Source organism: Oncorhynchus gorbuscha, linkage group LG18 (assembly GCF_021184085.1).
Source record: "Oncorhynchus gorbuscha isolate QuinsamMale2020 ecotype Even-year linkage group LG18, OgorEven_v1.0, whole genome shotgun sequence".
NCBI classification, from domain to species: domain Eukaryota; kingdom Metazoa; phylum Chordata; class Actinopteri; order Salmoniformes; family Salmonidae; genus Oncorhynchus; species Oncorhynchus gorbuscha.
In genome coordinates, this window is record NC_060190.1 from 48,057,177 (window position 1) to 48,084,697 (window position 27,521).

The 27,521-nt window shown below is 42.9% G+C and overlaps 2 protein-coding genes and 1 pseudogene across 3 annotated transcripts; 2 read left to right on the forward strand and 1 right to left on the reverse strand.

Annotated features, from left to right (window-relative positions):
- On the reverse strand, positions 1-10,216 carry LOC124004169 (annotated as a pseudogene).
- Positions 10,217-13,882: 3,666 nt separating this feature from the next.
- On the forward strand, positions 13,883-16,186 carry tsfm (Ts translation elongation factor, mitochondrial). Its single transcript, XM_046310128.1, has 6 exons — positions 13,883-14,021; positions 14,331-14,483; positions 14,762-14,890; positions 15,073-15,195; positions 15,294-15,375; positions 15,555-16,186. The coding sequence occupies exons 1-6, from the start codon at positions 13,974-13,976 to the stop codon at positions 15,947-15,949; spliced, it is 930 nt and encodes a 309-aa protein (XP_046166084.1). The 5' UTR covers positions 13,883-13,973; the 3' UTR covers positions 15,950-16,186.
- Positions 16,187-16,512: 326 nt separating this feature from the next.
- On the forward strand, positions 16,513-25,028 carry myl6 (myosin, light chain 6, alkali, smooth muscle and non-muscle). Of its 2 annotated transcripts, XM_046310131.1 has the most exons (7): positions 16,513-16,642; positions 16,912-16,939; positions 18,393-18,536; positions 19,408-19,581; positions 21,531-21,608; positions 21,948-21,983; positions 24,509-24,742. In XM_046310131.1, exons 1-6 carry the CDS (start codon positions 16,556-16,558, stop codon positions 21,974-21,976), a joined length of 540 nt encoding a protein of 179 aa, XP_046166087.1. In that variant the 5' UTR covers positions 16,513-16,555; the 3' UTR covers positions 21,977-21,983; positions 24,509-24,742. The 2 variants fall into 2 exon arrangements, with proteins under 2 accessions (XP_046166087.1, XP_046166086.1); XM_046310130.1 differs by lacking the exon at positions 21,948-21,983 and having other exon boundaries at positions 24,509-25,028.
- The last annotated feature ends 2,493 nt before the right edge of the window (positions 25,029-27,521 follow it).

A 27,521-nucleotide genomic window follows, 5' to 3' on the forward strand; every position in this document is an offset into this window, starting at 1 on the left:
GAATGCTGAGTGGCTGCTGTGTGCTTCAGTTCTAGGGCGTGGCAGGGAAGGCAGAGCCGATGTACTTCTTCCCATTCCCATAGGAGGAGTTTTCCCAGGTGTAGGTCTGGATCACCAGTGGCTTCCCTCCCAGGCTCTGTTTACACCTGGACATAGAAAACCAGATGAAATCATAACACTCAATGGCAACAAGCACAACCACACACATATACACCACACAAGCATAATGAGACATAATGGGACACACGGTCCAAAATGGATGGAAATGGAGAACAGCAATGGCTTTGAATAGTGTGTACATCATCTTTGGTAGATAATGAAAAATAATTGACACACACACACACAAAGAGTACTCGCTGTTTCCCTGGACGGGTGATGTAGCAAAGACTGTACATGGCCAACTCGAACTCAGAACTGCAGCCAATGATGGCAGAACCAACCTGCTTGAAGTAGCCATCCCACGTAAACTGCATCCCAAGAACATCAGGGTAGGAAGTCCACTTAGAAAGAGAGTGAACAAAAGGAAGATCAAATTCGACATACAAATTAGGATCTGGCTAAAGATACATGAATCATTTACAGAACCCATTGCCATTTATGGTTGTGAAGTCTGGGGTCTGCTCACCAACCAAGAAATCACAAAATGGGACACCAAATTGAGACTCTGCCTGCAGAATTATGCAAAACATATCCTCTGTGTACAATGTAAAACACTAAATAATGCATACAGAGCAGAATTAGGCTGATACATACTAATTTTCAAAATCCAGAAAAGAGCCATTAAATTCTACAACCACCTAAAAGCTGCCCGCTCGACCCTATCCCCTCCTCTCTTCTCCAGACCATTTCCGGAGACCTTCTCCCTTACCTCATCTCGCTCATCAACTTATCCCTGACCGCTGGCTACGTCCCTTCCGTCTTCAAGAGAGCGAGAGTTGCACCCCTTCTGAAAAAACCTACACTCGATCCCTCCGATGTTAACAACTACAGACCAGTATCCCTTCTTTCTTTTCTCTCCAAAACTCTTGAACGTGCCGTCCTTGGTCAGCTCTCCCGCTATCTCTCTCAGAATGACCTGCTTGATCCAAATCAGTCAGGTTTCAAGACTAGTCATTCAACTGAGACTGCTCTTCTCTGTATCACGGAGGCGCTCCGCACCGCTAAACTAACTCTCTCTCCTCTGCTCTCATCCTTCTAGACCTATCGGCTGCCTTCGATACTGTGAGATCCTCCTCTCCACCCTCTCCGAGTTGGGCATCTCTGGCGCGGCCCACGCTTGGATTGCGTCCTACCTGACAGGTCGCTCCTACCAGGTGGCGTGGCGAGAATCTGTCTCCTCACCACGCGCTCTCACCACTGGTGTCCCCAGGGCTCTGTTCTAGGCCCTCTCCTATTCTCGCTATACACCAAGTCACTTGGCTCTGTCATAACCTCACATGGTCTCTCCTATCATTGCTATGCAGACGACACACAATTAATCTTCTCCTTTCCCCCTTTGACCAGGTGGCGAATCGCATCTCTGCATGTCTGGCAGACATATCAGTGTGGATGACGGATCACCACCTCAAGCTGAACTTCGGCAAGACGGAGCTGCTCTTCCTCCCGGGGAAGGACTGCCCGTTCCATGATCTCGCCATCACGGCTGACAACTCCATTGTGTCCTCCTCCCAGAGCGCTAAGAACCTTGGTGTGATCCTGGACAACAAACTAACATCAAGACGGTGGCACGTTCCTGTAGGTTCATGCTCTACAACAGCAGAGTACGACCCTGCCTCACACAGGAAGCGACGCAGGTCCTAATCCAGGCACTTGTCATCTCCCGTCTGGATTACTGCAACTCGCTGTTGGCTGGGCTCCCTGCCTGTGCCATTAAACCCCTACAACTCATCCAGAACGCCGCAGCCCGTCTAGTGTTCAACCTTCCCAAGTTCTCTCACGTCACCCCGCTCCTCCGCTCTCTCCACTGGCTTCCAGTTGAAGCTCGCATCCGCTACAAGACCATGGTGCTTGCCTACGGAGCTGTGAGGGGAACGGCACCTCAGTACCTCCAGGCTCTGATCAGGCCCTACACCCAAATAAGGGCACTGCGTTCATCCACCTCTGGCCTGCTCGTCTCCCTACCACTGAGGAAGTACAGTTCCCGCTCAGCCCAGTCAAAACTGTTCGCTGCTCTGGCTCCCCAATGGTGGAACAAACTCCCTCACGACGCCAGGACTGCGGAGTCAATCACCACCTTCCGGAGACACCTGAAACCCCACCTCTTTAAGGAATACTTAGGATAGGATAAAGTAATCCTTCTCACCCCCCCCCCCCCTTAAAATATTTAGATGCACTATTGTAAAGTGGCTGTTCCACTGGATGTCATAAGGTGAATGCACCAATTTGTAAGTCGCTCTGGATAAGAGCGTCTGCTAAATGACTTAAATGTAAATGTAAATGTAAAAGGAAGCGATTTCCAAACCTTCCATAACAAAGCCATCACCTACAGAGAGATGAACCTGGAGAAGAGTCCCCTAAGATAGCTGGTCCAGGGGCTCTGTTCACAAACACAAACAGACCTCACAGATCCCCAGGACAGCAACACAATTATACCCAACCAAATCATGAGAAAACAAAAAGATAATTACTTGACACATTGGAAAGAATGAATAAAAAAAGCAGAGCAAACTAGAATGCTATTTGGCCCTAAACAGAGAGTACACAGCGGCAGAATACCTGACCACTGTGACTGACCCAAACTTAAGGAAAGCTTTGACTATGTACAGACTCAGTGAGCATAGCCTTGCTATTGAGAAAGGCCGCCGTAGGCAGACCTGGCTCTCAAGAGAAGACAGGCTATGTGCACACTGCCCTCAAAATGAGGTGGAAACTGAACTGCCCTTCTGTCACGACTCCCCACGAAGTTAGCTCCCCCGCCTGTTCGGGTGGTGCTCGGCAGTCGTCGTCACCGGCCTACTAGCCGCCACCGATCCCTTTTTCTTTTCGGTTAGTTTTGTCTCATGAGTTACACCTGTTCCTATTTTGTGTGTGCTTGACTTGCTTCCCTATTTAGCGTATGGAACCCGGCCCTTTGTTGTGCGGGATTATTTTGATGTTCACGTTTGTGTCGTTGGTGTTGTTTGTGCTCTGGACCGTGTTACCCGTTGTTTTGGGTTGGTCAGTGTTTTGCGCCCTACGTGTTTGGGCATATACTTTTGGTGCCGCATTAAAGTGCATCTTTCCCCTGGACCTCTCTACACACCTAGTCAGCCGTGACAACTTCCCAACCTCCTGCCAAATGTATGACCATATTAGAGACACATATTTCCCTCAGATTACAAAGATCCACAAAGAATTTGAAGACAAACCCGACATTGATAAACTCCCATATCTACTGGATGAAATACCACAGTGTGCCATCACAGCAGCAATATTTGTGACCTGTTGCCACAAGAAATGGGTAACCAGTGAAGAACAAACACCATTGTAAATACAACCCATATTGATGTTCATTTATTTTCCCTTTTGTACTTTAACCATTTGCACATCGTTACAACACTGTATGTATACATAATACTGTCACGTTCTGACCTTAGATATCTCTGTTTTCTTTATATTTTGGTTAGGTCACGATGTGACGAGGGTAGGTATGCTAGTTTTTGTATTGTTTAGGGGTTTTGTATGTCTAGTGGTTTTGTAGGTCTAGGTATTTGTATGTCTATGGTGGCCTGATATGGTTCCCAATCAGAGGCAGCTGTTTATCGTTGTCTCTGATTGGGGATCATATTTAGGTAGCCATTTTCCCTTTTGTGTTCGTGGGTTCGTGTTCTATGTTTAGTTGCCTATCTGCACTATTCACATTAGCTTCACGTTTCATTCGTTTTGTTATTTTGTTAGTTTGGTCAGTGTTCCTTATTTAATAAAGTAGAATGTACGCATACAACGCTGCTCCTTGGTCCTTACGACTAACGTGACAGAAGAACCCACCAAAAATGGACCAAGCAGCGTGTTCAGGAGGAATGGACCTGGGAGGAGATCCTGGATGGAGCAGGACCCTGGATGCAGGGTGGGGAGCGAAAGCAGAATGGCGACGTTACGAGGAGTTATACCAACGAGGTAGGCCACAGAAACCCCCCGAAATATTTGGGGGCACGTGGAGCAGTCGGCGGAGCTGAGGAGCGAACCAGAGCCAGTCAGGGAGTCAAATGAGGAGTTCAAAATCTCAGAGATTCCAGAGAGAGGTGCTAGCATTGAGAGCGCTGCAGAGCGTGCGTGCTGAGGTGCGTGTCATCAGCCCAGTGTCACCTGTACTGGTCCCACGCATCAGGTGTCCAGTGAACCTCCACAGTCGAGTACATCCTGTGCCACCTCTCTGCACTCGCCCTGAGGTGTGTGTCTTCAGCCCGGTGCGCTCTATTCCAGCTCCTCACATTTCCCTGGCTTGAATGGGCATCCAGCCAGGCTGCATTGTGCCAGCTCTACGCTCCAGGCCTCCAGTGCACCTCCACAGTCCAGTACGTCCTGTGCCTCCAGCGACGGTCCCCAACCCGGGGTTTCCAGCGACGGGCCCCAGTCCGGGGTCTCTGGCGATGATCCACGGTCTGGTTCTACAAAGGTGGAGGGATCAGTTTAAGGAAGGGGGGGGGGTGCGTCCAGAGCCAGAGCCACCACCGAGGGTTAGTTTGGTCAGTGTTCTTTCTTTAATAAAGAAGAATGTACGCATACCACGCTGCGCCTTGGTCCGATCCATACTACGAACGTGACAAATAAAACATTTGTAATGTCTTTATTCTTTTGGAACTTCTGTGAGTGTAATGTTTACTGTTCATTTTTACTGTTTATTTCACTTTCGTACATGATCTACTTCACTTGCTTTGCAAAGTATTCGGCCCCCTTGAACTTTGCGACCTTTTGCCACATTTCAGGCTTCAAACATAAAGATATAAAACTGTATTTTTTTGTGAAGAATCAAGAACAAGTGGGACACAATCATGAAGTGGAACAACATTTATTGGATATTTCAAACTTTTTTAACAAATCAAAAACGGAAAAATTGGGCGTGCAAAATTATTCAGCCCCTTTACTTTCAGTGCAGCAAACTCTCTCCAGAAGTTCAGTGAGGATCTCTGAATGATCCAATGTTGACCTAAATGACTAATGATGATAAATACAATCCACCTGTGTGTAATCAAGTCTCCGTATAAATGCACCTGCACTGTGATAGTCTCAGAGGTCCGTTAAAAGCACAGAGAACATCATGAAGAACAAGGAACACACCAGGCAGGTCCGATATACTGTTGTGAAGAAGTTTAAAGCCGGATTTGGAAACAAAAAGATTTCCCAAGCTTTAAACATCCCAAGGAGCACTGTGCAAGCGATAATATTGAAATGGAAGGAGTATCAGACCACTGCAAATCTACCAAGACCTGGACCGTCCCTCATCTTTCAGCTCATACAAGGAGAAGACTGATCAGAGATGCAGCCAAGAGGCCCATGATCACTCTGGATGAACTGCAGAGATCTACAGCTGAGGTGGGACACTCTGTCCATAGGACAACAATCAGTCGTATATTGCACAAATCTGGCCTTTATGGAAGAGTGGCAAGAAGAAAGCCATTTCTTAAAGATATCCATAAAAAGTGTTGTTTAAAGTTTGCCACAAGCCACCTGGGAGACACACCAAACATGTGGAAGAAGGTGCTCTGGTCAGATGAATCCAAAATTGAACTTTTTGGCAACAATGCAAAACATTATGTTTGGCGTAAAAGCAACACAGCTCATCACCCTGAACACACCATCCCCACTGTCAAACATGGTGGTGGCAGCATCATGGTTTGGGCCTGCTTTTCTTCAGCAGGGACAGGGAAGATGGTTAAAATTGATGGGAAGATGGATGGAGCCAAATACAGGACCATTCTGCAAGAAAACCTGATGGAGTTTGCAAAAGACCTGAGACTAGGACGGAGATTTGTCTTCCAACAAGAATGATCCAAAACATAAAGCAAAATCTACAATGGAATGGTTCAAAAATAAACATATCCAGGTGTTAGAATGGCCAAGTCAAAGTCCAGACCTGAATCCAATCGAGAATCTGTGGAAAGAACTGAAAACTGCTGTTCACAAATGCTCTCCATCCAACCTCACTGAGCTCGAGCTGTTTTGCAAGGAGGAATGAGAAAAAAATTCAGTCTCTCGATGTGCAAAACTGATAGAGACATACCCCAAGCGACTTACAGCTGTAATCGCAGCAAAAGGTGGCGCTACAAAATATTAACTTAAGGGGGCTGAACAATTTTGCACGCCCAATTTTTCAGTTTTTGATTTGTTACATTTTTTTAAAATATCCAATAAATGTCATTCCACTTCATGATTGTGTCCCACTTGTTGTTGATTCTTCACAAAAAAATACAGTTTTATATCTTTATGTTTGAAGCCTGAAATGTGGCAAAAGGTCGCAAAGTTCAAGGGGGCCGAATACTTTCGCAAGGCACTGTATGTTTCCCAAGCCAATCATGCCCCTTGAATTGAATTGAGTGAAAGAGAGAGCGAGAGAGAGAGCAAGAGAGAGTGCAAGAGAAATAGAGAGAGATCTTATTTTGTTGGAGACTTTGTGTTACGATTACAGAGTTGTGTCATGATTGTGATGGTTTATTTGGTGCTTACAAGTCTGTCAAAGCTATGGCTGTAGTAGTCAATCAGACCCTGTTCCTCCAGTCGGTAGAACTGGAGCCAGTTGTGGAACCCAGATATCTTCACACACTTAATCTCCCCTGCAATAGCAAATATACACTTTATGAACACACACACTCTTACATACACACCACATACACACACACACTACATACCCATACACACACAAGTACACACACAGACCTGCTCGAAACCGCTGGAGTCCATCTTGCCAGGGTAGCAGGAGTAGAGGTCGAACCACATCATCTTCAGGTCATGGAGGAAATCCTCCTCTGAGCCATAGCATCCTGGGGAGGAGGTCAGGTCACACTGGTTACTGATTTGGCATGGGTCCTCAGATCCTCAAAAGACGTTACAGCTGCACCATCGAGAGCACCCTGACGGGTTACATCACTGCTTGGTATGGCAACTGCTCAGCCTCCGACCACAAGGCACTATAGAGGGTAGTGCGGTACGGCCCAGTACATCACTGGTGCCAAGCTTCCTGCCATCCAGAACCTCTATACCAGGCAGTGTCAGAGGAAAGCCCTAAAAAATTGTCAAAGACTCCAGCCACCCTAGTCATAGACTGTTCTCTCTGCTACTGCACGGCAAGCGGTACCAGATCGCCAAGTCTAGGTCCAAGAGGCTTCTAAACAGCTTCTACCCCCAAGCCATAAGACTCCTGAACAGCTAATCAAAGGGCCTCCAAGACTAATTAAGTAAGCATTTCACTGTAAGGTACCAATGCCTGTTGTATTCGGCGCATGTGACAAATACAATTTGATTTGATTAATTAGGAATTTTTCTTTGACTTTGGAAATGTAGAGTAAGTTGTGTACAACGGTAGCAAAATGCGAAGACTGTGCAAGGGGGGTAGACTTTCATTAGGCACTGTAAATACTCTTGGTGAAGACTGCCCAACTCAGTTGAACATGGTCTCCCTGAGGAAGGCGTCCTCCTCAGCCAGCTGCTGGGGGGTAAAGTCCTCAGTGGTGCCTATGTTCCTCTTGTACTTGTCCTGCAGGGCCATGAAGGCAGCATATTTTTGTTTTTTTTATTTAACTAAGCAAGTCGGATAAAAACACATTCTTATTCACAATTACAGCCTACTTGTAAATCAAATTCAAATACAATTTTATTGGTCACATACACATAGTGAGCAGATGTTAGTGCGAGTGTAGCGAAATGCTTGTGCTTCTAGTTCCGACAGTGCAGTAATATCAACAAGTGATCTAACAATTCCCCAAAAACTACCTAATACACACAAATCTAAAGGGGTGAATGAGAATATGCACACATAAGTATATGGATAAGCGATGGCCGAGTGGCATAGGCAAGGTGCAGTAGATGGTATAAAATACAGTATATACATGTGATATGAGTAATGTAAGATATGTAAACAATATTAAAGTGGCCTTGTTTAAAGTGACTAGTGATCCATTTATTACAGTGTCCAGTGATTGGGTCTCAATGTAGGCAGCAGCCCTTCTGAGTTAGTGATAGCTGTTTAACAGTCTGATGGCCTTGAGATATAAGCTGTTTTTCAGTCTCTCGGTCCCAGCTTTGATGCACCTGTACTGACCTCACCTTTTGGATGATAGCGGTATGAACAGGTGAACCGGGGTCTGTAGTGACGCCTCTAGCACTGCGATGCAGTGGCTTCGACCGCTGCGCCTCTCGGGAGGCCCTTTAACATATGACGGCTTGGAGAACAGAGATGCCTCGTCCAGGAACTGGAACAGCCTGGATGGAAGACAACACAGTCAGGATATAGGTCAGAGAGAGAGAAATAAATAGAGCAAGGGGCAGAGAGAAGGGGGAGGTTGGACAGTGACAGAAAGAGGGGTGAAGATATAGTGAGAGAGAAAAAATAACATAAGAGACAGAGGAAGAGAGGAATAAGAGAACAAAGGTCGTTCTGGGAGCAGGTCTGGGAGACAGGCACTCTGGCCTGGGAGTCAATGATCAGCTATGACGCAGAGGGCTTGTTGGAGTCCAGAGCATACAGAGTTTTAGACAGAGACTGGATCAGTGATGTTACTGCCGGTATCTCCACCACCAGAGCATAACAGACACAGGAAAGGAGCACTTTATTTTAGGGACTGCTACCCATAGAACCTAAAATAGCCTACCACCCATAGAACATACAGTATCAGAACCATGGGGAACAGTTTACATGAATAATCATTGTACTGTTGTAGCACAGAGAAGTAATGACATTGTTTTGACATTTCATAGGTCATTTCGATGTTGTTGTGGGGTCATTAACTCATTGTACTACAGGACAAATACAGTACCAGGGTTGTAATCAATTTGGTGTAACAATTAAGCTATTTCTACAGAGGGAGGTGTAGTTGCTGCAGCAGTTGGGATCTCTTCACTTGGTGTTGCATTGGCACTTGTTCTGAGAGTTGTATTTCTCCCCACGGCTGCCCTGGCAGGACAATCCTGGAGAGGGTGCTTAAAAGAGAAGTCATAATTGATATATTTTAGCTTAAATTGAAATTTTAACAATAATGTCTAAAAGAGGTATGAACTGCCGAGTCCTGTGTTTCACATATGGAGCCTATTGAAGATTGTCACTAATCATGCACATCACAACAATTTACATTACACAACAATGACCTCTACTGGCCAAACACACATCCTGCTGTAAAAGACTGAGGGCACCCTGATTCAAACACTAGTGAACCATCCTGCCACTATGGCCCACAGCAAGGTGAATAGCTGTCTGGTCTAATATTGAGCCGGTATGTTCATTTTGATTTTGTTCACAAAGGTTATGTAGTAAGGACTCTTTCAGATATGATGCAGGAGTATCTGTATGGTCAACTGTGATCGACCTTGACCACTATGTGAATTTCACCAGTTGTGGATAATTGCCCGGGATGTAAAAAAGGCCAGCTCAAACTAATAACAGATTCAAATGAACTGTGCCTAGGTGTAGTAGACAGTGGGATATGTTTCAGGGACATGGATTTGTTTTCATGCCTCCAGATCAGAATGCCACAGTACCCTCTCACCATTACAGAGGGCTGCATAGTCATTGCAGCAGTTATCATACTGGGAGCACTTTGAGTTGCAGTGGCACTTGTTCTGAGAGTTGTACTTCTCGTCACAACGGCCCTTGCAGGATGTGGAGCAAGATAGAGAAAAGGAACAAGAGAGTGAAATAACTATAATGTGCTAAGCTTTTGGCTAGTTTGGTAGAGTTCATATACAATTTAACTAGGCTTAGAGCCAATAAACAAAGGAATACTTCACAAACAGATGATAGACTATTCTAACTAACTGACTATCAAGGTGAATTGCTTAGAATAGAGTTGGACACTTCCTATTAACTGCCTAATGTATTGATAATTCAATACATTAGGCAGATTTCTTTCAGACAGTTTTTACCATCATAAAAAAAACTTTTGAGATCTAAATGAAAATGTATTTAATTTGTTTTGGGTGTATTAGGCAAAGGCCAGAGTGACAACCCACAACCCACAGACCCCCAGGGCCAGGACTGAGCAGCCCAGCAGCTAGGGATTTCCTTAGTTATCTCCCCTGACGTGGGCATGTTTTCAATGCAGACTCCTTTATTCGTACTGAATTCCGTATAAGGCAACCAGACCTTATGAAAGATGCCCAGTATACCCTTAATCTTGTAATAAGTCAAATATAGTGATACATACAGCTGAAGTCAGAAGTTTACATACACCTTAGCCAACTACATTTTAACTCAGTTTTTCACAATTCCTGACGTTTAATCCTAGTAAAAATTCCCTGTCTTAGGTCAGTTAGGATCACGACTTTATTTTAAGAATGTGAAATGTCAGAAGAATATTTGAGAGGTTGATTTATTTCAGCTTTTATTTATTTCATCGCATTCCCAGTGGGTCAGAAGTTTACATACACTCAATTAGTATTTGGTAGCATTGCCTTTAAATTGTTTAACTTGGGTTAAACATTTCCGGTAGCCTTCCACAAGCTTCCCACTATAAGTTGGGTGAATTTTTTTTTGGCCCATTCCTCCTGACAGAGCTGGTGTAACTGAGTCAGGTTTGTAGGCATCCTTGCTCACACATGCTTTTTCAATTCTGCCAACAAATTTTCTATAGGATTGAGGTCAGGGCTTTGTGATGGCCACTCCAATACCTTGACTTTGTTGTCCTTAAGCCATTTTACCACAACTTTGGAAGTATGCTTGGGGTCATTGTCTATTTGGAAGACCCATTTGCGACCAAGTTTTAACTTCCTGACTGAGGTCTTGAGATGTTGCTTCAATATAGCCACATACATTTACTTTCTCATGATGCCATCTATTTTGTTTAGTACACCAGTTCCTCCTGCAGCAATGCATCCCCACAACATGATGCTGCCACCCCCATGTTTCACGGTTGGGATGGTGCTCTACGGCTTGCAAGCCTCTGCCTTTTTCCTCCAAACATATCGATGGTCATTATGGCCAAACAGTTCTATTTCTGTTTCACCAGACCAGAGGACCTTTCTCCAAAAAGTATGATCTTTGACCCCATGTGCAGTTGCAAACCGTAGTCTGGCTTTTTTATGGCGGTTTTGGAGCAGTGGCTTCTTCCTTGCTGAGCAGCCTTTCAGGTTATGTCGATATAGGACTCGTTTTACTGTGGATATAGATATTTTTGTACCTGTTTCCTCCTGCATCTTCACAAGGTCCTTTGCGGTTGTTCTGGGACTGATTTGCACTTTCACACCAAAGTACGTTCATCTCCAGGAGACAGAATGTGTCTCCTTCCTGAGCGGTATGACGGCTACGTGGTCCCATGGTGTTTATACTTGCAAACTATTGTTTGTACAGATGAACATGGTACCTTCAGGCGTTTGGAAATTGCTCCCAAGGATGAACCAAACTTGTGGAGCTCTAAAAAATGTATTTAGATTTTCCCATGATGTCAAGCAAAGAGGCACTGAGTTTGAAGGTAGGCCTTGAAATACATCCACAGATACACCTCCAATTGGCTCAAATTATGTCAATTAGCCTATCAGAAGCTTATAAAGCCATTACGTCATTTTCTGGAATTTTCCAAGCTGTTTAAAGGCACAGTCAACTTAGTGTATGTAAATTTCTGACCCACTTGGATTGTGATACAGTGAATTATAAGTGAAATAATCTGTCTGTAAACAATTGTTGGAAAAATGACTTGTGTCATGCACAAGGTAGATGTCCTAACTGACTTGCCAAAACTGTAGTTCTTTAACAAGACATTTGTGGAGTGGTTGAAAATGAGTTTTAATGACTCCAACCTAAATGTATGTAAACTTCCGACTTCAACTGTAACTTAACATTGCGGGAGGATAACCAACCTTCCAATTAATGGCAATGCATTTCTTAGCTGCTATAAATGCCTGGTTACACAGCTTCTTCAGATGACAGTCTCCAGTATAAATTTTTCCAAGAAAACAAAAACAGGGATGAGGGAGAATCAGTAGACATGCTGAGATAAAAGAACATACAATTGTCAGAATTCAGCTAGCCTTCACAAGACCATAACGGCTGTTGGTAGAAGAAGGTGAGGACCAAGGTGCAACGTGTTCATCTTTGTTTATTCACACTATATACAAAACCAACAAAGGGAATGACCTGAAAGTTGGAAAGAGAGAGAGAAAAAAAACACTAAACAGAAATCAACTACCCACAAAACCCATGTGGGAAAAAGCTACCTAAGTATGGTTCTCAATCAGAGACAACAATAGACAGCTGCCTCTGATTGAGAACCACACCTGCCAAACAACAAAGTAATACAAAACATAGAAAATGAACATAGAATGCCCACCCTAGTCACACCCTGGCCTAACCAAAATAACCAATAATAAAAGCCTCTCTATGGCCAGGGCGTGACACATATGCAAATATGTCCCCTTTGGTGTTTTACACCTCCAGCAAAGGAATGCCATTTCTGAGTACATGATATTCAGTTTCACTGGAATAAAGTACATTCTATGAATGGTCTTAAACTGCAGTAATTGATGCCTGAGATGATATGAACATGACTGAGCATTCAAACATATCTGTATCCATTCATCATCAATACCAGGTCTTCCTCACATTTTTGTTTTACATGTTATGTGTCATAGGGAAAATCTATCAACCCTTGATACAGTTTGGAAATCAACTTTGGAGATTTGTCCAAGTATCTTAAATAGCTGGCTTGTCCAGTGTTTGCTGCACAGAGAAAATAAAGTGTATCTGCAAAGATTCACCTCAGCTCCATCACAGACTGGTCTTCCCTGGCTGCCTGACCCTGCTGATACCCCTGTGGCCATCTGATCCTCCTAAGAGGAGGCATTATTCCTTGATCCCAGACTGTACCTTTAAGCTAAAGCTGCTGTCCTGTAGCTACTGGAGGTCTACCCATCAATTCAATGATGTAACTTTTTTTAATCATTCACTGATATTGTTAATATACTGCAAAATTCACATGAGCTCCATAGAATGGTCATCTCTGGCTGTCTGACCCTGCTGGGACTCCTGTCACCATCTGATCCTGCTAAGACATGATGAGCAGTGTTGTGTGCTGACTATGCTAAACGTAGCCAACGTCGCTGTCGTCGTTATTGCTGCTTCAAATTCAGTAGCCATACCTGCGAGATCAGGTTCGTGTGTGGTCTCAATTAAATAGAGTAGGCTATAGCCTATGGATGGGCAGAGAATCAGTTATCTTTCCAAGGAAATGTACTTCTTAAATAGTTTACTACACTGTATAGAAATAGTCCTAACATATTGATCACCCATATTTCTGCGTCTTAAAATATTCCCACTCCTAAAAGGTAGGCTATAAAAATAGCTCTAGAGAAAGTGTAAGTCTCTCCATCTCTGCTTTCTTCAAACTACTTCTAGCATATTGGTTGATATAGCCCTGTAATACAGATAGCCTAATATAAGGGCCATGTGAGAATCTCTGGTAATTTAAACTATTTCTTAAGTGATTTTTGCGCTTTTGACATTCCCTATATGGTGCAAAATTGCTGGCAAGTGAGCTGCATCACAAAAGCCTAAGGGACAAGTTCTTGCAGTAGCGGGTGGGAGTCATACAGCGGGTGGTCCAGTGAAAGTTGCGTCACTGATTTTTATTTATTTGTATACATACATTCTACACCGAAGTGAAGCCCCTTCGAACTATTGTAGGCTCAGTGTGGTAGGCATTCCAGTACGTTAGATGGCGCTAAACAAACGTTTATAGCTACATTTCCTGGCTCAAGTTTGTCCATGTTCCTTTGCTTTACCCGGCTAGGTTCAATGACATTCCGGCTTTCATAAGGAGAAATATCGAGGTTTGAATATATAAAAAGCTCCAAGAATGGCATTAACGTATGTTTTCAGATCAATCAGAAGAGAGTTCTCAAAGGTAGGCAAGAAAAGGGTGCGCTGGCATCCAGCATTTTTTTCTGCTTGTGCTTTCTGAAGCTGCTGTCAGCTGTTGATTTGAAGCTAACTAGCTTCCAGTACCTAGCCTAGCTAACCACGTATGGGACAAGAACGTTAAAGTATTCCAAATTCTGCAGCTAGCCGTTGAGTGTTGTTGGCAACATCACAGTGAATTGAAATATATTCCCAGAACCAGAGGTCATCGTGGACATTTGATTTAATCTGTTAGCAATGATGATGGCTTCACTGAAATGTAACGTTCGATAATCTCATTTCTTGTCCAACCCAGGTCTGCACCGTTCATCATGCACAGTCTTTACACACAGGATTTCCAGCTCTTGCTGCAGAGAAAGCTCTCCTTATGAAACTACGCAAAAGTACTGGCTACACATTCATTAACTGCAAAAAAGCATTGGAGAAATGTGATAATGACATCACAAAGGTAAACATTGCTTCTTTCAGTACAGTTTTGCTTGCTGAGCAGGGCAGGGATGGATGTGTAAACTTGGCCCTGGAGAGGTGCAGGATTTGTTCCAGCCCAACAATAACAAATATGGTTTTAGTACTTTTCAATCTGGTGAGTTAGTGCTTGGTTGGAACAAAAGCTTGCCCTGCAGTGCTTGCACACAATGCAGGCCTCCTGGATCAGGATTGGGCAGCTGCTGACTTAAATGTAGTGTATATTTAGGATAATGTGTGTAATGTTTTTCTCCAACCAAGGCAGAGAGCTGGTTACATGAGCAGGCCCAGAAAGAAGGCTGGAGCAAGGCCAGCAAGCTGGAGGGGAGGAGGGCCAAAGAGGGGCTGATTGGTCTGTTTGTAGGAGACAAAGCTGCAGTTATGGTAGAGGTAAGCAGATCTCATTCACTCAATGAGATCCTATCACTCATCCTCCTCGGTGCAGTCTGCATACATTATTCAAGTTGAATAATACCTGCTTTAAGTTATCTTCATTTGTTTAGTTTGATCAAATGTAAAAATGATCAGAAGTATTTGTATCTCAATGTCCTCCACGTCTGTGTGTGTTGCAGGTGAACTGTGAGACAGACTTTGTTGCCCGTAATGAGAAGTTCCAACAGCTGGTGAAGGATGTGGCGTTCGCCACCATGGCTCACCACAGCAGTAAAAACCAGGGCCAAACTGGATATGTGAAGGTATGACACATTACCACACCATCCCCCACTCAGTAGCCACATCACCCTAGTATACCTGTTGGAATACTTAAAACTGCATTTATCTTTGTTGGTTTCAGAGTCTCCTGGCAGCAGAGGACCTCTCGAAATTGAACATGGGTGAAGGTGCTTCTCTGGCTGATCAGCTGGCCCTTACAATAGGTGAGTAATAAAAATAGCCATTTAATAATTTAGTAGACTCTTATCAATATTGAGATGCTCTCATTGAATTTGAGCTTTAATAACCTCTATCTGCAACATTATTTCTTGCTTGGAAGAATTTGGAAATTGAAGACTACTCTGTTAGTGAAGTTGTAATTTCCTGTCCCGTCCCCTGTCAGGTCGTCTGGGTGAGAACATGTCAGTGAGGCGGGCGGTGACGGTTGGTATCCCTGCAGGCTGGCATATCGGCTCCTACATCCACGGTGGTGTGGCGGGTCAGTCTGATATGGCCATGGGGCGATACGGCGCCCTCGTGGTGTTCCAGGGGGGCAAGGACGGGGCGCAGGACACCCTGGGGAGGAAGCTAGGGCAGCACGTAGTGGGAGAGGCCCCTGTATCCCTGGGCAACATGGATGACCTGCCCTGTGGGGATGCGGAGACACGCCTGCTGCCCCAATCCTTCCTCCCTGACCCTAGTAGGACAGTGGCCCAGTACCTGACGGAGCAGGGGGCACGAGTTCTGGACTTTGTCCGCTTTCAGTGTGGGGAGGTTGGCAGTGATGGGGCACATTGAAGGGTAGAGGAGAGCATCTCAGAGACCTTACAGGTCATGTTTTATCTGCCTTTTATTTGTTTCTAAATTAGGCCAAAGTGCAGACAGTTATTTGATGTCATGCAAATGCATTCAACCAATTTCAATGTCTCATGTTTTCATGCCTTGTGTGATAAGCTTAATATGTGTACCAAAATGACACATGCTGTAGGATAGATTAACTGAATCACCCAACAATAAAATATATTTTAAACTGTAGATTACCATGTCTTCTGTACATTTATATCTCACTAATTTGTCATATTGTAACTCTAGCTACAGTTTATATATTCGTACCACACGATGGCGCACTTGTTCAATCATACAAATGGTTTATATGACTGACTCGTCTGATCGTCCACATGAAAGCTTCGATGGAATTGGCTAACAAATTATGTTTTTCCACCACCACAGTATACATACACCAATATGTATTTACTCGCTTTTAAAGAACAGTCAGGATTCCAATAAATTCACGCTTGGACAGTTTTGTTGCGCCTATCTTCCAGAATTACGGTAAATAATCCGAAAAGGCAACGCCTGCCAGATGTGATTGGTTTGTACAGTGCATGAATTAAGGATGACGTCATGAGCATAGTTTTCTTAACGTTCGCGTCTATCGGTCTACATTCCCCTGACCTCCGCCCGTTGACAGGATTCGAACCAAGCAAAATGGTAAATGCCTTTGCTTTGTTCTGTTTTAAATATTTTTGTTGTATGTGACGTGCAGTCTAGACTGTTAGGCTAGCAAAATGTCGTTTTACATTCGTGTAGACAAAGCCAGTTAGCTAATCCAACGAAGACGTTTCACTGCTGGATTATCATACCGTAGCTGGCCAATGTTAGCTGGTTAATGTAGTTATCTAGCTAGCTACTTGTTCTCTTCATCTTCGATATTATTAATTTGTTTTTCCCTTTTCATTCTTGCCGTACCTTTTAACCAGTCTGACTTCTCAGAAGACCAGATCATTGGTGAGTTTCAATCAGCTTTGTGACAGTAACGTTATTTGAAGGCTAACTAGCTACTGTAAAATGTTAGCTAGTTGCTAGTTTATCCCCTTGTTTCATCTGTGCCATTCATTGTGGAATAGCTCTACTTCTTTCCTGTCCCCTTTGTTGTGAGAAGCAGTTTCCCTGCTGACAAGTTGATATAAACTGGAGTTTATGGTGAGTTTTTTTTTTTTTGACGGACCAGGTTTTGTTTTTTCTAACCATTTTGGGAAGACCTTGCATTATTAGAGGCGTCGTCGTCTGTCATGCACACATCAACGAATGGTGATATACAATTACAAAAATCTTGATTCACGGTTGTCTATTGGCGCAGTCAATCCCCTCCTTTTGATCCCCACATAGCGGTTTGATTGAATGGTGTTTCATCAAATTAATGTTTTGTGTTGAATGTTACTGACCAACTAATTTTGCACTGAGTTCTGTGCCTGGTATTTTTATGCATGCAGAACAAAGTAAAGGGACACGTCAACATGTCAAGGCATTATGGCTAGTCATTATACGACCTGAGTGTTCAAAAGCCAGGCTACTTTGATGAAAGAGTTGCCGTTTAGTAATTCCATTTTAGTGTTTTTTTTGCCAACACCAATTTTGGTATTTATCTGTTCCGTTTATTGTTGTGTGATGTCTAGTTCGGCTACCTAGCTACGTGGTTAATTTAGTAGAGGAACCGGAAGTTCTCAATTCTGGAACTTGAATTCATTCGTTCCCCATGCCAGAACTGTATCAAATGTCTAGATATATTATAGTGAAAATCAGGCCACTATATTGTAATTTGTTCCCAGTCCTTCACTGGTGTTGACTCGTATACATTGTGTAAACAAAAGGAAATGACTAAACCACTTTTTAAAGAGTTGTACGCCTCGAAGGCGTGGCCGAATTAAACCTCAGACATGCTGTTCTTTGAAATTAAGTTGGCGAAGCATAATGTAACCATTTAGCAGGAATATATGTAGCGACATAGTGTTACTGTAGGCGACTCATCGATTGTCTGTGCTTTTTTCTTTTACTCAATCAATGGCATTTTTAGGAGTTTAGTTTCGCAGTTGCTAGATTTCCTTTGCGGTCGTTTGGTTGATAGATTACACCACCAGCTGTCAAGGCCATATATGGGTAAATGAGTGGCTGCTGTGTAGTTCCAGACGGGCCATCTCGGGATGCGCAGCATACCAGCGATGGAAGGCAAGCACCATAACAATGGCCCTGGGAAATGACCCTTATGTCAGAAACCATTCCAATAGAGGCCACCGAATTTACTGTAGATTACACATAATCAAAGAAACAACAAAACAAAAAATCTGTGGATTCTCTTTCTTGAGCATTTTTATGGGTGGGGGGTAAACCAAAATACATACACTCAATCCAGCTTTGCTTTTTTTGTGCTTTTTTTTACGCCTTTCCTCTCCCCATCTGTCAGAGTTCAAGGAGGCCTTCCTGCTGTTTGACAGGACGGGCGATGGGAAGATCAGCTACAGCCAGTGTGGTGATGTCATGCGGGCCCTCGGCCAGAACCCCGTCAACGCTGAGGTCCTCAAGGTCCTGGGCAACCCCAAGTCAGAAGGTCAGCCCTACTTCTAGATGCTTACTGAACATTGACCATTAGTATCTATTGGCTGGATCAAACTTATAAAAGTATTACACACATCAGTTAACATTAGTAAGATTTTATTCCGGCATGGCATAGTCTTGTGTTCAGCTAGATTTAGGCCTATCCTCCAAAGCTTAGGGATGGTGTGTTTTTAGGTCTGTTGCTGTTTGTAGTCAACCTCTTCACCAAACCAGTTTGACTAATTCCTATCCGGTTAGGTGGAAGATGTCAATTAATGTGCTTAATCATCCAAGGATAAAACTGACGAAACAGAATGTTCTTCTGGGTATGACATTCCCATCCTATGGAGTGTGAACTTGTGTGTAATCTGCAATTGTCAAGTACCACAGATGTTCTGTGTTGTAGTCACGCGTTGTGTGGGGTCCTGTTCTTACGTGTGCTAATTACACACAGAATAGATGCAGCTCATGTCAACAAGATCTGATAACGTAAAGATGATTATCAATTTATAGAGAAACGCAAGTTTACCACTAATTAGGAATTTATAAGGTTTGTGGATTTGTTCAGTTTTTTTTTACAAAATTCAAAATCAAATCGAAATGTTATTGGTCACGAACACAGATTTGCAGGTGTTACAGCGTTCCCACAAACAAAGTTAGGCTACACATAGTGGGACTGAGTACAGTAGTTTTTCCTTTGGGGATCTAAGAAATTCTTATCAAAGCTCTCCTTTTTTTAATAAATACATTCCAAGCCATTATTTTTACTCTCAGTATGTGGGCCTAGATGTAGATATTTCATATGTTATTATCTCTGTTTATAGCAAAGTAATAGTAGTTTCTATTAGTAGTATCTAATAATAGTTTTTTTTTTCACTCCCCAGAAATGAACCACAAAATGCTGGACTTTGAGCAGTTCCTGCCCATGCTACAGGCCATCGCTAAAAACAAGGACCAGGGCTCCTTTGAGGACTTTGTGGAAGGTCTGCGTGTCTTTGACAAGGAGGGCAACGGCACAGTGATGGGCGCTGAGCTGCGCCACGTCCTCACAACGCTCGGTAAGACCTCAGAACGATCTTATATAGCTTTCATGAAGCATTTGTAAGTGCTGTCACTGGCTAGGTTTACATCTCCCCTTATGAAAAGATATAGAACTGCACCGTCTGTTTATTTCTCTTGTATTAGTGAATGGTTTATATTACAGTATATAAGCCAACAGTTTATTTTTCTTGTATTAGAAAATGCTTTATATTACACTATATAAGCCAACAGTTTATTTCTTGTACCTGAGAGCTCAACTTCAGCTTAAAGAGCAACTGCCCCTAAAAACGAATTTCCCATTTAGAAACATCCTATGTGGCATCGATATGAGTCAGAAACATTTATTCTGTTAAAATTGATTACAAATTGTAAATAGGATAACTTTGGTTATAGTCAGTATTGTCCAAAATGGAGTTTGAAGCGTGAGGTCATGACTGCATCACAACGTAAATACAGGTTGTGTTTGTTTCAATCCTGCCCACAGCTGGCAGCACACAAGTAATCCTCAATTTGGAGTGCAGCTGCATTGGACCCAATCATAATACCTGTGGTAAATTTGGATTAACTTTGGATATCCCTGTGGGATAAGATCTGTAAATTACACAATGTACATGGGACAATATGTTAAAATTACAATAGTGACAAATTTCAATGACTTAACCTCAAACAACTATAAATTGTAAAAATGAATATACAAATATTGCAAGCATTTAATGAGAACCTAAAAGGTGTGCAACATGAAAATATTCTAATTTATATTGTGTCGTGTATTGACGGTCCCTAACTAGCCCCGGAGATAGGCTTTCCAAATTCAAACTAATTTTGCCGCAGTTGCACACCAGCTAGCTGAAGCTAATTGGTGAAATAATTTGGCCAACTCTTCCCACCTGCAAACACACGAGACACACATCAAACCCGCACCCTGAAACCAGCTCCTGTTTGAATTCAGTCATAGCATTTCTTAATGAACCAACTTTTAAAACGAGGCCAAATCAGGGAGTGCATTCGTCATTTAACACTCCAGACAAACAGTACTGCAACCTGCCATGTGACTATGTTGGAGACATAAACCATTACCATTCAGCTCTTGATGGTTTTACCTGAAAAATTGAATTTGGATCAAGCGAAACGTTTGATCCACACAGTCCTGATAGTTTACCTCTTCTCCTTATCAACCACACCTGACTGTTGTACCAAAGGTCTTCATTGTCACTAATCAGTAATCACCTCTTAAACTAGTGACTCAATGCCCTACTGTATCCATATTGATACACTTGATTTGCATCCTGGATATCTTTCTTGTCAGTAAGGCGATTGGGCAATACAAATGACAAGATGGGCAATACAAATGACAAGATGTGGCTTTGTTGAGTCTCCCTGGTTAACTGTGTCAGTGTCCCTCTGGGGATGTCTGCTTGGTAGTGTAGGGATTGACATTTAAGGGTTGCAAGTGAACTTGGCAGCCATTAAAGTTAAACCTGCACTGAGGTTGCCTCATTGGGCAGGTGAAAAAGTGAAAACAACCAAACTGCAAATAATTCCTGTAGCCTAAAACTAATCTTTCTGGTTCCCCCACACTTTTTTAGTGAAATAGACTATTTATGGATGTTGGTTAAGTTGAGCCTGCTCGGAGTTATAATATATATATATTTTTTACTGATAACAACCCAAATACAAAGAATTCCGGTTTTAAGCATTCTGATTTCTCTCCTATGTGTAGATGAAAGGCAGGCAATAAATGGCACTTCTGCGTGTAAATAGTTAATTTTCCTGAAATTATAAATAATCATAATCGTAAGGGGGACCCAAAAAATACTCCTGACTTGTCTTTCAGACTTTGTCAATCCGTCTAGTGGCTTTTACCTTTGTAGAATGAAAGGAAAGATGGGATTCCCTTACTGTACACTGTCTTTTTGTCTATTTATCTGTTATGAGAATGTAAAAGAGCATTTCATTTGTGTTGCAGGTGAGAAAATGACAGAAGAGGAGGTGGAGACTCTGTTAGCAGGACACGAAGATGCCAACGGCTGCATCAACTACGAAGGTAAAGCAGAGTGGTGAACTGGATGGATATGATGGCTGTAAAGAGAGAACACTGAACCTCATCCTGTACTGTAGAATATATTACAATGCTTGAGGAATTACCCTTTCCCATAGTGTTTGAATAATGGAAGAATAATAAGACATGAATTGTAACAAAATACAATAACGAAATACAATTGACTTGAATGGGATGTACTTGTTTTGTGCCACGTAACCACAAAGCCCTATGATTATTAAGAAGGATTAGGCGTAGGACTGGCTGGAGTTTGTATTATTGGATTTCAGGTGTGTGTCCCCCTTGTGTTGTCCCTTCACTGACCTCCCTGTTCCTCTCCCACAGTCTTTGTCCGCCACATCATGTCCGGCTGAGCGGCGAGTACGAGCAGACTCCCTAAAGCCCCCCCCCCTGTTGTCTCCTACCCCAGCAGTGGGCTCTCACCTGCTCTGGGAGATTTGTGTGTAGGGGGAGGGGGCCCTCTTGTCAGCCCATCACTGCACAGAATGCTCCTAATCCTAGCTACTGTTACCGCACATATAGCCAGTAGTTTACTAACAGTTTTACTCTTTAATGTTTTAAAGTGATACTTGGTTGGTGTTGTGAAGGGGGACCGGGTGCTTCTAGTCTATCTAACACACTTGTTTAATAAGTGGCAGGCTGTTGTAGAGATGCAGAGTAAAAGCTATGATGCTAATACAGTAGGATATTTCTCTGTGCCATGATGGTGTTGTCAGAGGCTGCTGGGTTCCTGTGATGGAGTCAGTGGTTTGAATTTATGGTTTGATCTCTGTTCTCTTTAACTTTCTATCTTGCAGGGCCCTTCTCCTGCCCAGCTCCCTCTCCTCTCTCTCCCTCCCCTGGCTGTTGCCTGCATGTAGCGTCTCTGCATGTGTCTAGGTGGCTCCTCTAAATTACCCCCATGGACACTGACTCTCCAACTGGAGGAGGGCAGGATACTGACGGGGGGGTCTGTTAGCTAGACTAGATGGGTGAAAGTTCAACTCTGAATGTCGGGGGGAGTGGAGTTTGGATAAAGTGGTGTGCAATACTAAGGATTTCTTAATGGTTGAATTATCGTCCTCTACTATAATGATTTCTAACTATTGCAGTGAGTAGCTCCATTTCCTTGGCTGGTGACTTCTGTTCCCTTGTACTGAAGGAAGCTGCTGCTGGTACTGTAGGCGTGCTAGAACTTTGATGTATTTTTCCCCTTGCCTTTCTGCCAGCTCCATCGCTCCTCCTCCTTCCTCACAGCTGTCCTTGTTCTCCTTTGTTAGAACAGCCCAAATAAGGAAGGGGGTTGCTAATCCTAACACATTCCAGGTCCTGAGGCCTGGCTGAGCAAATCCTTTGCTGTTCTGGCTCGCTAGGAGATAGTTTCTCTCTGTGTCCCTCCCTCTACATTTCCCCCTCCCTCGCTCCTGCCTCTAATGCTCAACCTTTTAATGCTGATTCTCTCTTCTGTCTGACTGACACATTGTGTCTCTGTTGATCAGATTCAGGCTTCAGCTTCCAGCTGAGAGCAGTGCTCATGTTGGGGAGGACTTGCAGTGCATTCGGAAAGTATTCAGACGCCTTGACTTTTTCCACATTTTGTTACGTTACAGCCTTATTTCGTTTCCTCCTCAATCTACACACAATAGCCCATAATGACAAAGCAAAAACAAGTTTTTATATATTTTTTGGCAAATTTAGAAAATAACAAAACAAATCACATTTACATATGTTTTCAGTACTTTGTTGAAGTTCTTTTGGCAGCAATTACAGCCTAGAGTCTTCTTGGGTATGACGCTACAAGCTTGGCACACCTGGAGAGTTGGTTGTCCTTCTGGAAGGTTCTCTCATTTCCATAAAGGAACTCTGGACCTCTGTCAGAGTGACCATTGGGTTCTTGGTCACCTCCCTGACCAAGGCCCTTCTCCCCCAATTGCTCAGTTTGGCCAGGCGGCCAGCTCTAGGAAGAGTCTTGGTGATTTCAAACTTCTTCCATTTAAGAATGGAGGCCACTATGTTCTTGGAGACCTTCAATGCTGCATAAATGTTTTGGTTCCTTTCTCCAGATCAGTTGCGTGACACAATCCTGTCTTTGAGCTTTACGGACAATTCCTTTGGCCTGGTGGCTTAGTTTTTGCGCTGACGTGCACTGTCAACTGTGGGACCATAGACAAGTGTGTGCCTTTCCAAATCATGTCAAATCAATTGAATTGACCACAGGTGGACTCCAATCAAGTTATAGAAACATCTCAAGGATGATCAATGGAAACAGGATACACCTGAGCTCAATTTTGAATCTCATAGCGAAGGGTCTGAAGTGTCTGAAGTATATTTGTTGTATTTTTTTAAATGAATGTGTTAATAGTTCTAAACTTGTTGTTGCTTTGTCATTTATATGGTATTGTGTGTAGATTGATGAGGGAAAAAGCATTTAATACATTTTAGAATAAGGCTGTAATGTAACAAAATGTGCAAAAAGGGAAGGGGTCTGAATCATTTTCGAATGCACTGTACCTCTCCGTTGATTCGTTGTCATTTCTCCTTGTGATTTTTAAATATATAGGTGTCTGTAGACTGTGACATCATTTGAGTGTGCTTTGAAAATGACAGCTTGGTGGGATAATGCTTAGGAAGGCTTTTGGTCAAATTTCTTTGCATGTAATAGCCCCTCCATAAATTATTCTCGGATACCCAAGCCATTTCATATTGAACCATTCGGTAATGAGTCACAGTATGAAGTCATAAGGAAAATAAGGCCCTCAATCTTCATGGTGAGTCTGGGGCTATTTGGGAGAGATGGGAGGCTATAGCACTGCTGGCAGATGCTGGAGGTGGGGTTTGCTCTCGGCTCTTCTCAGACACTGATGACCAAGCATGCTGCTGATGTTCTTTCTTCTTCTCTCCCTCAGAACTCGTCCGGATGGTGATGAGTGGTTGAAGATTTAGAACACATCCGGATCATTTTATTCCCAAATGTTTTTTCTTCTATTATATACTGTCTGTCTCACCCCCATCCACTGTCTCATTCCCCACCCAACTCTTGTTAGCCCTCGTTTTGTCATATTTTTTGTATTTTCTTTCAGAAGTGCCTTTTCTGTGTCTGAGTTGAAGAGCCCCTTTTCATTTCACCTCAAAATATCATCCAACCACGGAGGCGCATGCTATCATGCCTGGCTCGTGGACAGAATCGGCAATAACATTCCCTTGATTATTCCATACATTCCCATCACCCACCCTGTCACTCAACCCTTGTCAGCCCCACCACCAAATAGCTGTTTTTTTATACGGAGGAGATGCATGTTCATTGGCTGAGACCATGCTGTAATGTGGGTTTTACCAGGCCAACCAACCAATCATGAAATTACAGATTTACTGTCATGTATATGTTATAACGAACGGTATTTAATAAAAATCCCCAGTTTCTGAAAATAATGTATTTTTTCTTTTTAATAAAATGATGGTGAAGCAACATTCTTAATTTAGTTTAAGAGTCAGTGGAATTCTAATAAAGCAGCAGTGCAGTAATATACAAATGGATACATCATGTACTGGACCATTTTGGCCTAGTGTCCAGGATGGGCCGGATACCTAGCTATTCTGACTACACATCTGGGATGGCTAAAAGGATGCATGTTTTGAGTTGGAGTTTTTAGCTTTTTCTCATAAATGTATGTAAAGGTCATTTGAATATTTTAACAGAACTGTATAGGGCCTTTATTATTTGCTTATTGTAAGGCCTACTCAACTTTGTCGTATCTTTTTTGCAGTAGTCCTTTCTGGTAAGATTGGTATGTTCTATTGCAGTGGCCCTGTATAGTTCTATGATGTAGTTCCAGCACTTACACCAGCCCTTGTATGGTAATGCAGGTATGAGTCTATTTGCTCTGAGGCAGTAGGCCCTGTATGGTAAGGTGAGATATTTTCCTGCTGGATTGTTTGTGGTCTCTGCAGTATCTGTTTAGTACTAGGTGATAGTTCAGTGGAAAATTAGAAACGTACAGTATGTTCAGGATGCAGCAGTCTCATGCATAGAGGGGGGGGGGGCTGTAAGTAAGACAACGCACACAGCCTGCCCTCTTGTGGTGCTTGCAGTGCAGACACTGACTTTAGGATTATTTCCATATCGGCCTAATGTCACATGAAAAAAGTGAAAGATCCTCAGTCTATTCCTCTATATACAAGTTGTGTAAATAAATAGCCTAGGAGTAATAGTTCTCTCACATGTAGGGGTCAAAATGATTGAAATCCCTTGTTTCAATACCTCACCGTGTGAGGATAACGACACAGCCTTTTCCTAAAATGTTTTATGAGATTGGAGAACACACTGAGAGAGATATTAGACCTCAGTCACCGGACTTGAACCCCATTGAAAACCTGTGGTTTGAATTGAAGAGGGCAGTCCATAAGCACAGACGAAGGATATCAAAGATCTGGAAAGATTCTGTATAGAGGAATGGTCTAAGATCTATCCCAATGTGTTTTCCAATCTCAAACATGTCAAAAAAAGGCACAGTGCTGTTATCCTTGTATGGTGATGTATTGAAGTCAGGTGTCAATTTTGACCCGACTTCTTTTGAACAAAATATTACTTGTTAAAGGTCCAATGCAGCGGTTTCTAACTCGATGTCAAATTATTTCTGGGTAACAATGAAGTACCTTACTGTGATTGTTTTCAATTAAATGGTCAAAAGGAAACCAATAGCTTCTTAGCTAAGAGCAATTTCTCAAGCAATAATTTTGCAAGTGTAACCAGATGTAGTAGTAACTCTCTTGCGTTATGTATTTAAAGAAAGGACTTGCCAGCCAGCGATCCCAGTTGATGGTGTTTATTCTGACGACAAGACACGTAGAAACACAGATGTACAGGACAACAGTATGTTGATGGCAGTATATTTGTGATTCGTCGCTTGCATGTCAATATCAGATGGGGTATTTTGTAAACATAACAATGTCAAAAAATAGTACAAAATACAATAAATGTAAGTGTCTGACGATAGACAAAAGGAAGCACATTAGATGTGCAGGACAACAGTATGTTGATGGTTGTATATTCGTAATTCTTCTGTTGGCATGGAAATAACTCAATTAGCATGGAGCTTATGTGACCATTAGAATTAGAGCATGCTAGTTAACTCGCGCTTTTTTACGTACAAAAGTACATGTCAGAATGCCCCCATTATCTAACAGGTACCGTGCTCATATACACCGAGTATACAAAATATTAGGAATACCTGCTCTTTCCATGACAGACTGACCAGGTGAATCCAGGTGAATGCTATAATCCCTTATTGATGTCACTTGTTAAATCCACTTCGATCAGTGTAGATGAAGGGGAGACAGGTTAAACAAGGATTTTTAAATCGAGACAATTGAGACATGGATTGTGCATATGTGCCATTCAGAGGGTGAATGGGCAAGACAAAATATTTAAGTGTCTTTGAACAGAGTATGGTAGTAGGTGCCAGGTACACCGGTTTAAATGTTTCAAGAACTGCAATGCTGCAGGGTTTTTCACACAACAGTTTCCCATGTGTATCAATGATGGCCTACCACCAAAAAGACCCAGCCAACTTGACACAACTGTGAGAAGCATTGGAGTCAACATGGGCCAACATCGGGCCAACATCCCTGTAGAACGCTTCCAACGAATTTAGGCTGTTTTGTGGGCAAGGGGTGCAACTCAATAGGAAGGTGTTCCTAAAGTTTGGTATATTCAGTGTATATACATCAGGACATGTACAAAGTGAACTCGTACACATTGTACATTTGAAAATAGAATGCATTATTTCAGAACGTGAGCTCCTGCTTGCATGTTAATATCAGACTGGGAAGAATTGATATTCATGATCTATCTCCCCCTATCTGCAAGCGTTACGAATGGCATAACATTTTATTGATATGTAAAAACAACCAACCAATAAG